Genomic DNA, 15,926 nt, shown 5'->3' with positions numbered 1-15,926 from the left:
TCCCCTTCCCCGGACTCCCTCGTAACCTGTTGACTGTTGCATAGCCTTTCAGAATTTCACATCCGTGCGCCTGTGTGCACGCACATTGTGCTCTTCTTAGGGAGGCGGTATAAGATAGCAGCTGAGAGTTCCAACTCCAGAGTGGTACAGACTCAGGTTCCAGTCCTACCCCTGCCACTTTTTTGCTGTGAGATATGATGTTGGGCAACAATATGATGTTGTTTAACAATCACTCTGTCTCGATTTTCCTTTTTGTAAAAAGTCGTGGCAGTACCGACATTGTGCTTCTGCAAGGAGTCGCTGGGTAGTGAGAGGGATTGGCGCTGTGTCCACGTGTACGGAAGTTTCACAACACTTAGCTGCTATTATTGTATAGACTTATTGTAACATTATGGACAATACTGCTTTCTTTATGCTCTTCTGCCACTGTTTTTGTAGCTTAATAAGGTGTCCTGAGCCTCTTTCCGTGCCAAGACTCATCTTGATTTGATGCAGGGTTAAGGCGGTGGACCCCTTGCCAACTCCTCATTCCTAAGTTTCTGCTGCTGAGAGATTCCTGGCTGCATGTGAGCAGCAGAGGCCACAGCCTCTGTGGCACCTAGGCCTCCCAGGCTTTGGAGGCAGGTAATAACCTTATCTACCCAGGAGGGGGCAGGCAGATTCCAAGAGAGGACAGCAAGTAGCACCAGGAAAGTGTGGGGCCCTTTACAGCCTTTTATCTCTGTGACCCATGCCCTTGGGACTTGGTGTGCCTTCTGAGGTCCATCTTGTTTCCCTCAAGGGGGCCATGTGCCCGACTTTCACTGTTCACTGGGGGGCTCAGGCAGAGTTCAGACTGGCCAGAGACCAAGGTAGTCTTGGATCCCAAGGTCTTGACGTTATTGTTTTATAGAACCTGTTCTAGAGTATTTGTAACTGGCTTTATGATTGTATTATAGTTTTTTTCTTTTCTTTCCTTTTTTTCCTGAGAGAGTCTACTGGTTATGATAGATGGTTGCTCTCATCCCCTCTCTCTCCCCACCATATACATACTGCTCTTTTGAGGGACTCAGTCCCTCTTCCTCCAGGACCCTCCTAGTGCCACCTTCTTTTTTAGACTCTCCTAATTCAGACAGTCCCACTTCTTTCTCTGCTCCAACCATGTCACAACATTCAGACATCTTCTTTGCTCAAAGGCCCGTGTCTGAACCTGTTTTCATCTTTATGAGAGAGCTGGCCTTGGATTCTTGAGGACCATTTCCATGAGAGGTGATAAGGCTTAAAAGTCCCCTTTGCAGAGGAAGTGATGGGAGGGGCCAGACAAACACCAGCAGCATGGGATAAAAGGTCAGGAACAAGGCTGACGATTTCTTTGGCACTGGACAGTTCTTGGCAAGGATCATAACTATATCAGGGTCAATAATAATCCTTTCCCTGTCTAACCCATGAGCTGTTGTCAGGATCAAATGAGATAAGATTCTGAAATCACTGTGTAACAACTTTACAACTTTACTTTACAGCTTGTTCAGTATCATTGGTTAGCAGAATCACCCGCATCCCAGCCGTGCTGTGTCAGGAAGGGCTCTGGATGGAAAGTCAGGAGACCTGGGTCTGCTACCAACTTGTTGATAGTGAGTAGCAAGTTTCCTCCTCCAGCAAACGGATTCAGTCATTTGTTGAACACCTACCTGTGTCAAGACGGTTCTAGGGGCTGAGGATGCATAGTTGAACGAAAGAGACAAGTTATCCTGGAACCCACATCCAAGAGGGAAAGACAGACAATAAACAAATAAACAAACAAATATAAAGAAGAAATACCTGAGGCTAATGAGGGTGGATTGAATACACACATCTCCTTTGGCTCCCTCCTGAAATCAGACTATAATGGCAGTAAAGAGAGCTTTTAGGAAGGCACTAAACCCGTAAGGACAGGGAGAACAAAACAGGATGCAATGCCACTACAATTTTGAAAGCTGGAACGCAGATGAATGAGTGGTAAGTGACTTGGCAGACCTGTGAAAGCTGAATCCCAAGCCAGGAGTGGGAAAGGCCAAGACTCAACCAAGTTTCTCCTGCAGAGTCCGCACCAGGCTCATGAACTGGTGGCAACAGGGACCTCTAGAAATGGGGGTGAAGGGCAGGCTAACATGAGGAAAATTGGTTGAAAGCTTATTTAAAAAGGATTCCAGATCTCCTCCCCAATTCCCCGATGCAAAGCAACTGCCCCTGACCCAGGAAAAGACTGGAGTTTTATTCTCTGGAGAGGATAACACAGAGGGTCTTTGGAATGTGAGGTACCAGACACGCTGGGAAGAGGGGCACCATAACCGCAGTAGGAGACTAAAGGAGTGCTGTGTCTTGAGACCCCCACAGCCCTCTTCTCCATGTGGCTCCATCACGTCTGGCAGTCCAAATTTCACCCTCCAGCCAGGAGATTACAAAAGTGTTTTCTGGGAAATTTGATCAGCCCAAGAAGGAAAACCCTAAGAATTGACATTCAAGGGTCCCCAAGTAAACGCCCCAGTTGAATCACCCTGCAGTGAAGCCTAATTCATGTGCTCCAGCCTCTGTTGGTTATTTACTAGCTTGGAAGGCAGCCTCCAAGATGGCCCCGGTGATCCCACCTCCTGATGTTCACACCCTGCGTAGTTCGTTCTCCCTTTGAGAATGGGCTGAGCGAAAACGACGGAAGATCACTTTGAAGATTAGGTTTATAAGAAGGCTGCCTTCCGTCTCGTCCTCTCTTGCTTTCTTGCTTTCTTGCTTTCTTGCTCTGGTGGGAGTCAGCCGCCCTGTGGAGAGGCCCACATTGTAAGCAGCTGAGGGAGGCCGCCGGCCCACAGCCCTCAGTTCAGCAGCCCTCACGGAACTGAATCCTGCCAACAACCACACTTTTATCATGAATATTTTCACACGTGATCAAAGTAGAGGGACTAGTACAGTGGACCTAATTTATCCATCACCCAGATTCAACAGTCATTGAGATTTTGCCATATTTGCTTCTTCCACTCCTTTTCTTTTCTTTTTTTTTCTGCTTTTAAAACAAACTCTAGACCTCATGTCATGTTGCCTTTATCTACCTTTTCTCTCTCTCTCCAAAAAAAGGTAGTCCCCTTCCTTCTCTTCAGGATGAGCAGACAACCAAGGATTGCCAGATATCCAATGACAACTTCTAACATAAAGGATAGAGACCCATACGAAAAAAAGGCCACTCGGAGCAGGGAGGCGAAAATGCCTGAGAGATCAGAGTGGATATGATATCACAACCGTGAAACAAGATCACGACACTGTGAAAGAAATAAAAGAGAGTGCTTGGAAATGAAAAGAGATAGCAAAAAGGAAACATTCACTAGACAGAAGAGCTGGAAGATAAACTTGAGGAAATCTCACAGAAAGCAGAGCAAAAAGATGGAGAGATGGAAAATCAGAGAAGGGAAAATTAGTGGGCCAATCTCAGCGGTCCCATATCCCCCAAATAATAGGAGTTCCAGAAAGAGAGAGGAGAGAAAAATGAGGACGAGGAAATAATTGTAAAATGTTTTAAGGGAATTTCCCCAAACCAAATGGTATCATTTTGCAGATTGGAAGAGGCCATCCAGTGCCTGGCATAGTGGATGGAATTCGAGAGTATCTGTGAGAAAGGTAAGCACCCTCTGAGCTTCCAGTGGGGAAAGGATGGGCCACATGCAAGGAATCAGGGATCAGAATATCTGGCCATGTTCAGTCTGACTGGAAGCTGCCAGGGAGTGTGGCAGCGCCTTGAAAATTCTGAAGAAAAATGATTTCCAGCCTAGAATTCCACACGTTGCCCAATATCAAGCATGAAGGTAGAATAAGACATTTCCTGACATGCAGTGTCTCAAAACGTTTGCTTTTTAAAGAAGCTGCTAGAGCACATAAACCAAGGAAGAGAAACAAGAGCAGAGAAGCAAAACACCTCTCAACTGAAGAACATCCAGGGGCCAGCGGTACACCTGGCACGAACTGCCGCCGGTCCAGACCAGAGCAGGTCAGAAAGCTCTGGGAGTGATTTCTTCAGGAAGATGAAATCTGTTTCCTACTAATAGGTCTGAAGGTCTTGAGAGGAAATAATTGGCAAAGAGTCTGGGGACGAATTAGTGATAAGTATGTAGGAAACTAAGCAAATGAGAAATAAGGCAATTATTAATTCCAGGGGTGAGGGAAAAGTTGTGCAGGACGGTAAAAGTAATCATAGTTTGCTAGAGCCCCGCTGTTTGCATAGTCATGGTAACGTCAGCATGGCGCGTGGCCCTGACACAGTCCTCATGTAAACACGTTAGGGAGATACAGAAGGTGGGGAGGGCGCGCGTGTGTTTATGAATCAGAGGGGGAAAGGGCTGAATCCTCATCAGCCAGACGGGGGGGTTAACAGATAACACCTGAAGTTGAAAAACGAAGATGTGTAGTAAAATAAGGAAGTCCCTTAAAGACATGAAAGGATAAATATTTAATTGGACAGCGGAGAGCAGTTGCCTCCGGGAAAGGGTAAATGACCGTATTGGGGCCAGAGTGTGAGGGATGCTGTTTTTCACAGCAAACCACTTGCCTCATTAGACTACGCGCATGTATAATTTTTATAAAAATAGCACATAAGACAAAAGTGGATGATATCAGAGAGTGATAGACGTGGCAAAGTCAGTAACTCAGGATCGTGTGGGTGAGTGTATCCGAGGGAGGCAACTGTGGGTTGAGGAGACAGTCCTGGGAGCCATGACGTGGAAGTCACAGGCAGCCTGGAAGGTGAGGACTCAGCCCTGTGACAATCTGGGGGAAAAGGGCTCCAGGAAAGGGAAGAACAAGGGCACGGGAAGGGGAGGCGAGGGCAGGCTTAGCGGCTGTTGATGGCGCAGAGGGAGGATGGAGAGAGAACGAGGGGAGTGTGGGGGAGAAGGATGAGCTTGGGCAGAGGGGCAAGCGTCAGGATCATGCAGGGCCTTGCTGACCATGGCGAGGGCTTGAGATTTGTTCTGCAAGAGCCGCGAGAAACATTCAGGGCCTCTCAGCAGAAGGATGGAATTACATTTCAAAGAGATTGCTGTGTACAAACGTGTATAAACATGTACAGGGTGCTGGCCACCGTTCTAAGTGTTCTGTATGTACAGTGTTAAACTCATTTCATCCTCATAATTCCGTGATGATGTAGGTGTGTTAGCCCCATTTTTTTGTTTCAGTCAGAAAACTAAAGCCCAGAGAAGTTGCACAGCGTCAGCCGGGATTCCGACCCCTCACTACGCCCCGCTGCCTCCCTGGAGCCCTCTGGCCAGGCCAGGGGAGGAGCAGGACCAGACATGGTGACTCCCAGCCTCACCAGGCTTCCAAGCACATGGAGACGTTTAACAAAACAAAGGACCCCAATGCACTGGCCTTTTTAGAAGCTCCTCAGGTGGCTCTGGAGGGCAGCCCGGACTGAAAATCACTGGACTGGAGGCTTTCTAAGAGTCCCCAAAGCTCCACCATTCTGTCCTCACACTGCCATTTCTGTCCCAGGTCGGTGGACACGGGGACAGTAGGCTCTGGCTCCTGGTTACTGCCTCAGCCTCCCGTCTCTTTCTCAGAGCCCAGGTGTCTGGCCCGTCCTCAGCCGTGACTCACTCCCAGCACCTGGCCCTCTGCATTGTCCCCGCGGTGCTCTCAGCGCTCAGGCACTGGGTCCACCTCTGCTCCTTTCTTGCCTCAGAACTTCTGCAGCCTCTGCTCTCTCCCCAGCTTTCTACACCGACAAGTGCACACTGCATGAGCCAGGGGTCCCACCCTCCTTTCCCTTCCACAGCGAGATACCGGATGAGTGAGTGAAGGGGAGCGTGTGCATCCAGTTTTGAGAGGGAGCCTGGAGCCTGGGACCAGGGGTCAAGAGACCGTCTTGATGAGGACTGGCGCATGTCACTTTACCTCTCTGAGCCGCAGCTTCTCTTCTTGGTAACCGGGGAGAAGATATGTGCTGTGCTCCTTCTCATAAACCTCGGAGAGCCCCAAATCTGACCCTAGCCCGCCCCTCCAGCGATCACTAAGCCCCAGTTACCTGGCCTTTCTGTTCCTTGGCAAATTCACCTTGTTCCAGCCTTGCATTCGCCTTGAGCCCTTTGCTTGGAAGATCCCCCCCCCACCCCAGGCTCTTGAGGTGCATGATTCTTCTTGTCATTCTGGTCGCGTCTCCAGTGTCACTTTTGAGAGGCCTTCCTAAGCCAGTCAGTCAAGAGTAGCCACCTACTGCCCTCCTCCAGGCGTTCTCTGCCCCGACTCTGCCTTCCTGTCTTCACAGCTCGCAGCCCGCCTCAGGGTGTCTATTGGTCTCCGTCTGCCTCTCTCCTTGGACGGTGAGCTGCGTGACAGCAGGGACCTCATCCTCGTTCACTGTGGTGTCTTTAGCGCCTGGACCAGGGCGTAACACAGAGGAGGCCTCCACAAACGTCTGCGGCAGAAGGAATGCCTACACCCGTGGAAAGTCCAGTGACGTAATGTCTGCTGTGACACTTTAGAAATTCTAGACTGTTATACATGTGGCTTTTTATCTAAAATATCTAGATTTGGGGGCATCATATTTACTTTCCTAACACTGTTTCCTTGAGGCCAATCATTGCTCTGGCTGACAGGTGGCAGGGGACAACGCCCGGGAGAGGGAGCCCGGGATTATAATAGAGCCGTGGGTGGCCCCTCCTTGGGTAAGCTGCTGGTGGGCGGCTGACCGTGGCCTGCGTCGGTGGCATTGGCTCCCACCTCTACCCCTTGACCTCACGTCTTCGACCTCACCAGACATTTGAAAGTTTGCCGAGTGTGTTACTGGACTACTGCTTCTGAGAGCTTAGAGATCTTTGGCCCAGTTTCCTGGTCGAATGTACACTTTGTTGATGAGAATGTCCTCATTTTCTGTGACTAGAGAAAAGTAATGAAAAGAAAAAATGGGGCAAAAATATCTAACCACAGGAGGTAGAGAAAGCTGGAAAAAAGAGAACTGACAGAATCCTGGAGCTGAGGGGCCAGGCAGTCAAAAGGAGTGGAGTCAGAGTCTTGGCTGTGTGCTTTCCTTCCGGCCCTCTCCCTGCCCGCCTTGCCCCTGCCTTCTCCGACCACAATGATCACCACAAAACCACGCGACCCGTGCTCTCTGGCCGTATGGTCAGATGAGAATTCCTGAGGAAGGGGCGCAACAGCATCTTTTCCAGAAAGGGGCAGTGGAACAGTCTGTGCCGGACTCCCGTTTCCTGCTCCCGTTTCAAGCCCCCAGGGCAGGCTGAGCCGGCTCCCTCCAGCCAGGTTTCCCGGTAGCAGCTCAAGGCTGCTGTCTGTGTTATTCGTTAACCAAGCACTAATATTTCTGTTTACCCATCTGTCATCCTGCAGGAGATTCTAACCAGCCACCGGATCCTCTTGGATGAGGCCCAGCCAGCCATATTTAGCCAGTGTTTATCGTGTCAAAAGTCCTCTGCTGGAGCCCGTGCTATATGTAGCCAGGGAGAGAGAAAATTTTTTCAAAGAGGATGTGATCTGTCGCCAGCTGAACATATGTGCTGGGAGGTGCTTCCAGGGACGTGCTTGAACTGGCTTGCAAGAGCTGATTATTAACACCACTTGCAAAACCTGTGCCCAGCGTCTTCACGGTGGTGGCAATTGGCCCTGGTGGGAGTGTGCATGCCACAGAAATTAGCAAGTGCTACAAATCAGGGCCTTCCCCCGCCCCCAAACCCCCATCCCCAGAACTTGTAGTTAAACAACTTCCAGCATACTCTGGGGACGTCTGTTTATCAAGCAGATGTATGATAAACTTATAAGGGCTCCTCCCGGCTGTTTGGTCTTTGGACAGCCAATGCTAATAAAACAGGAAACAGCCCCCACTTTCGGGGAGCTCCCAGCCTGATGCAAACCCTGCATGTTTGCTGTAGTACTTTATGATTCTTAACTCTGTCATGCACATTATCTCCTCGATCCTAACAACCACTTCACTTCACTGGTGGGCACAGATACCAGAGTGAGTGTCTTAGAGTAGAAATCGGATCATTCCACTCTCTTGCTTAAAACCCTCAAATGGTTTCAAAAGCTCTTAGAATAAATTCAGACTCCTGTCTGTGGCCCAACGGACTTTGCATCGTCTGGTCCCTGCTGACCTCCTTGACTTCATCTTCTGTCGCTCTCTCCCCAGTTCACGGTATTCCAGCCCGGTGGTTTTCAAAGTGTGGTCCCCCAGCCACCAGTGTCAGCATCACCTGGGATTGTTAGAAATAACCCTTGGGTTCACCGCAGACCTACAGATTCTGAAACTGTGGGGAGGCAAGACAGTAACTGAGGCTTCAGCAAATGTCCGTGTGATTCTCGCACACACCCAGGTTTGCAGACCACTGCTCTAGCTCCACGCTGGCCTTCTCTCTGCCCTTGAGATGCTAAGGTTTTCTCTCTCCTCAGGGCCTTTGCACCAACGGTTCCTGTTTCTAGAGTGCTCTGCCCATGGGCCTTTGTGGGCGACTCCTTCTCTTTGTTCAGGTCTCAGCTGAACATCACTGACTCAGGAGAATCTTCTAGACCCCCTCCACCCCCCAGTACGCTTTCTCCCATATCCCTGTTTTAGTTTGTTTGTAAAAACCATTGGCCACATTCTGAAATTACTTTGCTTGTATATTTGTTTACTTGTTTGTTAACTATTTTTTCCCACTGGATTGGAAGCCTCAAAAGGGCAGGTCCCTTGCCTCTTACACACCCTGCATCCCCAGCACCTGAAAGTGTGTCTGACTTATTGTAGGCAATCAACACGTATTTGTTGAACAAATGGATTACTGATCTCCCAGTGCAGAAACGGGCTGTATATCAAGTGACTTGAGGAGGATCAAATACTTGTTTATGAGAGCGGAAGCTTCACTCTGGAGGTCTCGGACCAGGTCCAGAGATTTTCTTGCACTTTCCTGATTAGCAAGAACAGCCATGGCCCTAAAACCCTGGAATCTCTGAGGTGGAAGGGGTGTGGCAGTTAACTGGTCAGCCCTTATCAGATGTGCGGGTTTCCTCCATGTCCTAAGATGGTCATTTTCTCTCTTGTGCTGCAATGTCCTGGGGCCTGGGAAGTGACTGCCTTGTTCAGGTGGTCAGGCCCATTTTAAACAGCCCTGCCTGAAGTGCGGCTCCCTGCTCCTTTCATCCGCGATCCTCGTTCTTCCCCACGGGGCCACGTAGAATGCATCTTCCACCGGTCCTCATCTCGTTCCAGCCAATTAGGTTCCCTGAATTGTCTCAGGCTCCCTCCCCAGAACAGTGCCTGGCATCTAATATGTATCATCATCATCATCATCATCATCATCATCATCAGGATATGGTTTTAAATCCCCCAAACACTTGGATTAGTGTTTCTGAGCTTGGTTCCTGAGTCAGCATCCTTTCCGAGACGTGCTGCTCAGAACTGGACATGCTGCTCCCCAGACCTCGCTAGAGCAGGATTGTCATCGACTTGTTTAGACTCTGTTTTTTTTAATGCTCCCCAGAACCCAATTAGCTTTTTTTGGCAGGTCTACTGCATCACAGACGCGTAGGAAGCCTACGGTCAGCTGAAAATCCCAGATTGTTTTCTCACCCGTGGCTGTCAAACCATCCTATATAGTTGGCTCTCTAAATATATTCTTTCCATCGTTTTAAATTTCTTCTTATTAGACTTCTTTTAAGTGGGGGTTTCTCTGTGTTTCACGTGGGTTGCTATCTTTAAGCTGAATAATACTCTAATTTCTCAGCAGTTTTATACGTGCGGTCTCAGTGGAATCCTCAGAGGAACGCTGGAGGCGTACCTTCTCCCTATTGTTATGATTTGGGAATGGAGGCGGGAGGTCGTGGCTTGCTCAAGATCATCCAGCTAGGAAGCCAAACTAACACTGACGTCAGGGCCCTTAGGACACCAGCCCAGTGTTGTTTGGAGGAAGGGAGAGAGAGAAAATGAGCTCTCAGTTGGCTGGGAATCGTAAGGGAAGTCCTTCTGGAGAAAGTGAGTGGGGTTTTATGAGAGAGGAGAAAGCAAGCAATCAGAAGATGAGGGAGTGTGGGGTTGAGGTGAGGGAGCTTATAAGCAGGAAAGGCTTCTCTGAGTAACAGTTTCTTGGGGGTCTGGTCTGGTGGCTGAGGGGTTACGTTCGCACACTCCGCTTAGACCCCTCAGGATTCACCAGTATGGATCCTTGGCGCAGACCTAGCACCACTCATGAAGCCATGCTGTGGCAGCGTCCCACCTAGAAGAACTAGAAGGACCTACAACTAGGATATTCAACCATGCACTGGCGCTTTGGGGAGAAAAAAAAAAAGGATGATTGGCAACAGATGTTAGCTCAGGGCCAATCTTCCTCACCAAAAAGCATTAAAAAAAAGAGAATAGTTTGTTGGACAGATGGGGCCCCTGAGCCAGGCTGGTGCTTCCTAACTCGAGCTGCACATCATAATCACCTGGCGAGCTTCATAAGCTCGCCTGCTGGGGCCTCACCCCTGGAGATTCTGAGTCAGTAGATTTGAGGCCATCTGTATTATTTTTATACCTCTACACGTAATTCCGATGTGCAGCCTCTGTTGCAAGGGTCTGGAGGCTAAGGACTGGAGGGTCAGGTAGGTAGAGAGAGCTTCCTCGGGGTCCCTGCTGTGGAGAATGACTTAGGCAGGTGGAAATGGGAAGGGAGAGGAGACACAAAGTGGGCAATGGAAGGAGATGATCTGAGTCTGGAGGGGGAAAGCTTCTGATGATAGGAAAGCTCCACAGGTTTCTAAGCAGGAGGGTAAGGTGTTTGAAGCCCTTGTGACACGCCTTGGAGGCAGGACTCACCCCACGTCCTCCTTCTAAGTCCGGTCTCTCTCCATCCATCTAAAAGGATTCCACCAGTGCCCTCACTCTCTTCCTCTCGTTACATCATTACCATAAGGCGTTGCTGCGGCCTCAGATGCATCCCTGCCCCCTCTGCTGCTGAGTCGGCTTGTCCACCCCGCTTTTGCCCTCCCTGTGCTTGCAGAAGGGTTACACAGATTGTGGGCACTCACTTCAGAGTTCTATTATCTTTGTTTTCAATCTGCCAGATCAGGTGTTCTTTTCCTGTGCTAGTCATTGCTGACCTCTGACTGCCGGGTGCCACGCTGTGTCCTGACCTGTGTGGGGTGCCGTGGAGGAAGAAGACAAGACCCAGACCTCAGGCAGCTCCCTTTAATAGGGGAGGCAGATACACACATGAAGACGACCGGAGCGTACTTACAAAGCAGCGGGTCAAATCGGTACAGCGCAGACCTGGATCCTCAGAGGTCTTAGCCCCGAGTCCTCCCTCCTCGTCCACTTGGCTCAGGACCTTCCCAAGTCGTCTTTGACCTCATTTAGTATTTCTCTTCCATCTCGTCCCTGTTGGCTTCCTTCCAGCATCAACAGCCAGACCAGTGTCTAGGAGTTGTTTCAGAGCTTGCAGCAAGATTGCTTTAGGACTCTGTGCTTCAGCCCGACCATCCCCCGCCACCACCCGCCTCACAAGGACTGGATTCGCATTAGCTTTGTTGCTTTTGAAACTCTGGTCTGATACTGCTGCTATGCCTAACCATTTCTGCTTTTGTCATGGAGCTGTGCTCCTTTGAGAAGGAAAATTCAGTCAGGAAGGGATACCAGGCGGGTGAGAGAGATTTTTGCAGTCCCAGTTGTGGCCTGGGTCTGAGGATTCCTGAGTGTGGGACAGACACCCTCATGCTCTCCTCTCCCAGCCTGCTCAGCTCACCCGTAGCCCAGAAGGTCCAGAGGTCCCATCCCTAGTCTGTGGTGAAGTCGGAACTGGGTGCTCCCTCTACTTGACTCAAACCCCCGACCCTGTTGGTCACCTCCACGGAGCCTCTGTCTCTGAGTCCCAGCAGGGAGGAACCTGGGCCCTGCAGCACCTGCAGCCTTTTCTCAAAGGCTCTGCGCGCAGTGGAAGAAGAGAAATAGAAAAGCAGTGGGTCCAGACTGGCGTTGAGGGCACTGATTACCACAGCTTCCACCCGCCACTTGGGGCTTTCCTTCGTGTAAAACCCCACCAGGTGGGATATGTTATAAGGCCCAAAGCACACCAGGAAATTAAGGAGCGTCACGATAGCCAGCCCCACAGCTCGGCGCCGCCTCTGGGCCCCCACGTGGGGCTGGGTGAGCATGATCCATACAAAGCGCCAGTAGCAGAAGATGGTGATCACCATGGGGATGAAGAAGAGCACGAGGCACAGCTCCAGCCGCACGGGGAGCACCACCTCCAGCTGCTCCTGGGTGAAGTTCCGATAGCACGTAACTTCTATATTTGTGGCCTTCTGGGTTGAGTTAAAGTACTGAACGATGATCACGATGGTGCAGTGACCAAAGGACGTGATCCAGGCGACCAGAGCAGCAACCACTCCATACACAGGCCGGCGGGACAGCTTGTACTGCACGGGGAAGGCCACTCCCAGGTAGCGCTCGATGCTGATGGCCGCCAGGAGCCACGTGGTGCAGTAGATGCTGCTGTAGAAGCCGAATCCCACAGTGGCACAGACCACCTCCGGCAGATACCAGTGGAAGTCAGACGCGGCCTCGATGATCTTGAAGGGCAGCAGCAGCAGCAGCAGGAGGTCCGCCAGCGTCAGGTTGAGCAGGAGGATGTGGATGGGTGCAGGGTGCGGCTGGCGGACCCGCTTCAGGAAGGCCCACAGGGCCACCAGGTTGGCAGGGAGACCAGTGACGAAGATGATGATGTAGAACACGACGATCAAGGAGCTTGGCATGATCATTCTGGAAGAGGATGAGAAAGGGCAGGGTCAGGAGGCCCCACTCACAGCCTGCAGATGCTCCTCTGGCTCAGGATGTGGACATCTTCCCTGGCACGCTCCTCTTCCCAGGCCAAGGCTTTCCGCTGCCACCACTGCTGGCTCACACCACCCGCCAGGGCTGCCCAGAGCAATTATTGACTTTGCCTTGGGCGGGAATTAAGCAGTAGTTATTACGTTTGCTGTCATGTGTCTCTGGGGGAGACCAACCCTTGGCTTCCCAAGGGAATTCCCCCTCCGGTTTCCCAGCCTCTCTGCTCTCCTCACAGACACAGGAAGTTACTGCTATCAGTTTCCGACTTTTCTTAGGTCACTTCCTCAGTCAGAGACCTGTGGAGAGAAAGGTCAAGCCTCATCACACCGAGGAGAGAGCCATAAGAGGTCTCTCAGGAGACCTGGGCTGTGAGAACCTGGCCCTGGGACCCACCACCCGCCAGGAAGCAGGTGCCCAGCCCCCAACCCTCTCCCTACCTCGTTTCCCTCTCCTCTTGCAGAACGCAGATCCACCTTCACCTTCTCCTCCCCGTCCAGTGCAGTCCAGACTCTGGGCCTATACTGAAAAGGGGAAGTTGGTGAGGTGCAGAGAGGGGGAAGCAGGAGGAACGGGGAGCCAGCACTATCCTTTGGGGCTTGTTCCCCGAGAGACTTTAGAGAATATTCAGAAAAGCCCACGGGCAGTAACTGGCTCCCCAGTGTGGTGTTTTGACTATAAACCAAAGAACTCTTCTCAGTGGGGTGACTCAGTTTCCACTTGGTTGTAACCCTCGCTGCCCACACACAGTCTGGCCCCTCCATCCTCTCTCCGGGCTGGATGTCCCGGTCCAAGCTTCCTTGCCCTGATGCTGGCTCCTGTCTCCCGGCATGACCCTTCCATTCAGTTTCTGACAGGCCTCCTCCAGCCCCCAGCACCTCCCCTCCAATTCTGATCCTGGCCTCACTTCCCAAGCCAGCTGCCTTGCCTTGTCTTCACTGTGGGTGGATGGCCTCTTGGGTCGTCCTGAAGGAAAGTCTGAAGGTTCCTGGGAGAGAGGAACAGAGCCTTAGCCACTGCCTCCGCGCATGTCACACGGGAAAACGTCGTAGGGAACCTGGGTGGTGGAGAGCTTTTATACCAGCACGAGTCAGGTGACCAGAGAGGAAGGTCGGTAATTGAGTGCTGTCTCCTCTCAGACCCAAAGCAAAAGGTGCAGGTGTCTTCATCTTCCCCCTGGAGATCCCTGCTCTAGCTTCTAAACCCAGATTTTCTGTCTCTAGTTCCTGAATTTTTTTCAATCCCAGGAATTTTTCCCATTTCCCAAGTCAGATTATCTTCTCTTTTCTAGGCAATTTCTTCTGTGATTCTACTCATACTCAGAAAAGAGGTTTCCTACTTTTCTTCTATACTTTCTTTTATTCTTCATTTTTTTCCTTTCTATATGATCTCCTGCCCTCAGTCCCCATTTCTTCCACTGTCTCAGTTGAGACAGGTTGGTTTCTCCCAGCCTGCATCATGTTCTGGTGGAAAGAGCGTGGGATTTAGAGTCAGGCGACCTGGGCTCAAATCCAAGTGCCTTCATGGTGGCCTTGGGGCAGATCAATTTTCTGAACTTTAGTTTCCTTTTCAGCCAAGTGAGGACGGGAATATTCACATCCCAGTGATGAGGATCAAGGCTGCCCCAGGGAGAGAAGCCCAAGGCGCCCTGCCCTACATACCGATCTATATCATCCTCCGGGAAGCATAGGACGTCCTGACCTGATCCGTATCCAAAGTTATAGGTCCACCTGATAACCAGACGCCACCTGCACTGATACCATTTTAGTGACTTTTTTACATGATCTTTCCTTCGTTTAATGAAAAATAACTCACATACCTACGCCTTATAAATTTAGCCCTACCCTCAACCCATTGCAGCTCTTACTGCCCGTGGGTCCTGTCCCCATGCCTGCAGCCTTTCACTGCCCATGGGTCCTGTCCCATGCTTGCAGCTCTTCACTGCCCATGGGGCCTGTCTCCATGCTAGTCTCTGAATAAAGGAGCACTACTACCAGACCTTGAGAGTGCAGGAAATCTTTCTTTTGACTCCTCGGCTTGCTGAGCCCGCATCATTTCTTCTGGTGGCCCGTATGGGAATCTTGCCTCACCGGCTTGTGAGCTGAAGTTCTGGTAAATGCCCTCTTCTTCCTGTGCCTTCCTCTTTTTCAAGGATGGATCTAAATTCACTTATTTATCAGGAACCTTCTCAGACAGCTGTATGAATCCAAGTTTGCCGCCCATGGCTACTCTATGGGGCAAATCATGGCATTCAGCTTGAAGAGAATCAGTACCTTAAGCATGAGGGTGATGAAGAATGAATTAATCCATTCCTTCCTAATCCTGTCTCTAATATATACATTTTACATGGGTGTGGGTCAACCACTTAAATCATTAGGACAGTTGTCAATCGCCAAGACTCCTGTGGCAGGTTTCTTTTCCTAACGTTGGATTGGTATCCCTCCCTATGGCTCCTGACCACACTCTGAACTGTGGGAAAGTCTCAACCAGGACTCTGGTTCAAGGAAAGTATCAAACTCGAATCTTTGGTTGAGTATGGGAACGCCTTCTTGGGAGAAAGCCTCCAGTATGCAGCTGGGTAGATTGTCCCCCAGACCTGCAGAAAATTCCTCACTGTTTTTCTCTATTCTTTTACCTCTGGGACTATTCACCAGGCACCTATTACTGCCAGGCATAATAGGGAAGATATATAAGTGACGCAATGCAGGAGGACGCCCCTATCACCCCTTGCTGTAAGAACCCAAAGGAGGAACAATGAGCAGGACGCTGCCCTAGAATCAGGGGGGATTTCAAGGTAATGGACCATTTTCTTTCATCTCTCTTAAAGTTACAGTGGCCATTTGGGGCTCCTTTTGAGCTTTGCAACTGAGAAACAAAGAAAGCTTTAAAGAGTCAAAGGCTTCAGCCCTGGGAGTGCCCCACCTCTGGTTTCCAGTCCTGATCACCCTGGTGACCCCAAGCGGTGTGCCCTCTCTTGGTGGTTCACTTGTTGAGTGTTTTAGGTGCCTACTGAGTTGTTAACGAGGGTAGGAGATCTGTAATTTCTTCTGTGAACTGTCCTGCTGGCATGGGAACTGTTGTGTGACCCTCATCTTGATAACCCTTGGGAAGAGCCTGTGAGGGCAAGCCTCATCTCCTCTTTTCC

General features: G+C 50.5%; 1 protein-coding gene and 1 long non-coding RNA gene across 3 annotated transcripts; both read right to left on the bottom strand.

Moving 5' to 3' along the window:
• Nucleotides 1-2,206: 2,206 nt before the first annotated feature.
• Nucleotides 2,207-7,474, bottom strand: LOC138915886 (uncharacterized). Its single transcript, XR_011422306.1, has 2 exons — nt 6,020-7,474; nt 2,207-2,771 (listed from the first exon to the last, which is right to left on the bottom strand). It is a non-coding gene; the product is annotated as an uncharacterized lncRNA (long non-coding RNA).
• Nucleotides 7,475-11,132: 3,658 nt separating this feature from the next.
• On the bottom strand, nt 11,133-14,241 carry FFAR2 (free fatty acid receptor 2). 2 transcript variants are annotated; one of them, XM_070224049.1, is made up of 3 exons: nt 13,710-14,241; nt 13,222-13,305; nt 11,133-12,715 (listed from the first exon to the last, which is right to left on the bottom strand). In XM_070224049.1, exon 3 carries the CDS (start codon nt 12,712-12,714, stop codon nt 11,731-11,733), a length of 984 nt encoding a protein of 327 aa, XP_070080150.1. In that variant the 5' UTR covers nt 12,715; nt 13,222-13,305; nt 13,710-14,241; the 3' UTR covers nt 11,133-11,730. The 2 variants fall into 2 exon arrangements, with proteins under 2 accessions (XP_070080150.1, XP_070080149.1); XM_070224048.1 differs by lacking the exon at nt 13,710-14,241 and adding an exon at nt 12,928-13,080 and having other exon boundaries at nt 13,222-13,307.
• Nucleotides 14,242-15,926: the final 1,685 nt, after the last annotated feature.

Source organism: Equus caballus, chromosome 10, assembly GCF_041296265.1.
Source record: "Equus caballus isolate H_3958 breed thoroughbred chromosome 10, TB-T2T, whole genome shotgun sequence".
In the NCBI taxonomy this organism is placed as follows: domain Eukaryota; kingdom Metazoa; phylum Chordata; class Mammalia; order Perissodactyla; family Equidae; genus Equus; species Equus caballus.
This window is presented reverse-complemented; position numbering and strand designations above follow the sequence as displayed.

Excerpts from the sequence above, each read along its gene's own strand:
- FFAR2 (XM_070224049.1), bottom strand. The coding sequence starts at position 12,714 with ATGATCATGCCAAGCTCCTTGATCGTCGTGTTCTACATCATCATCTTC.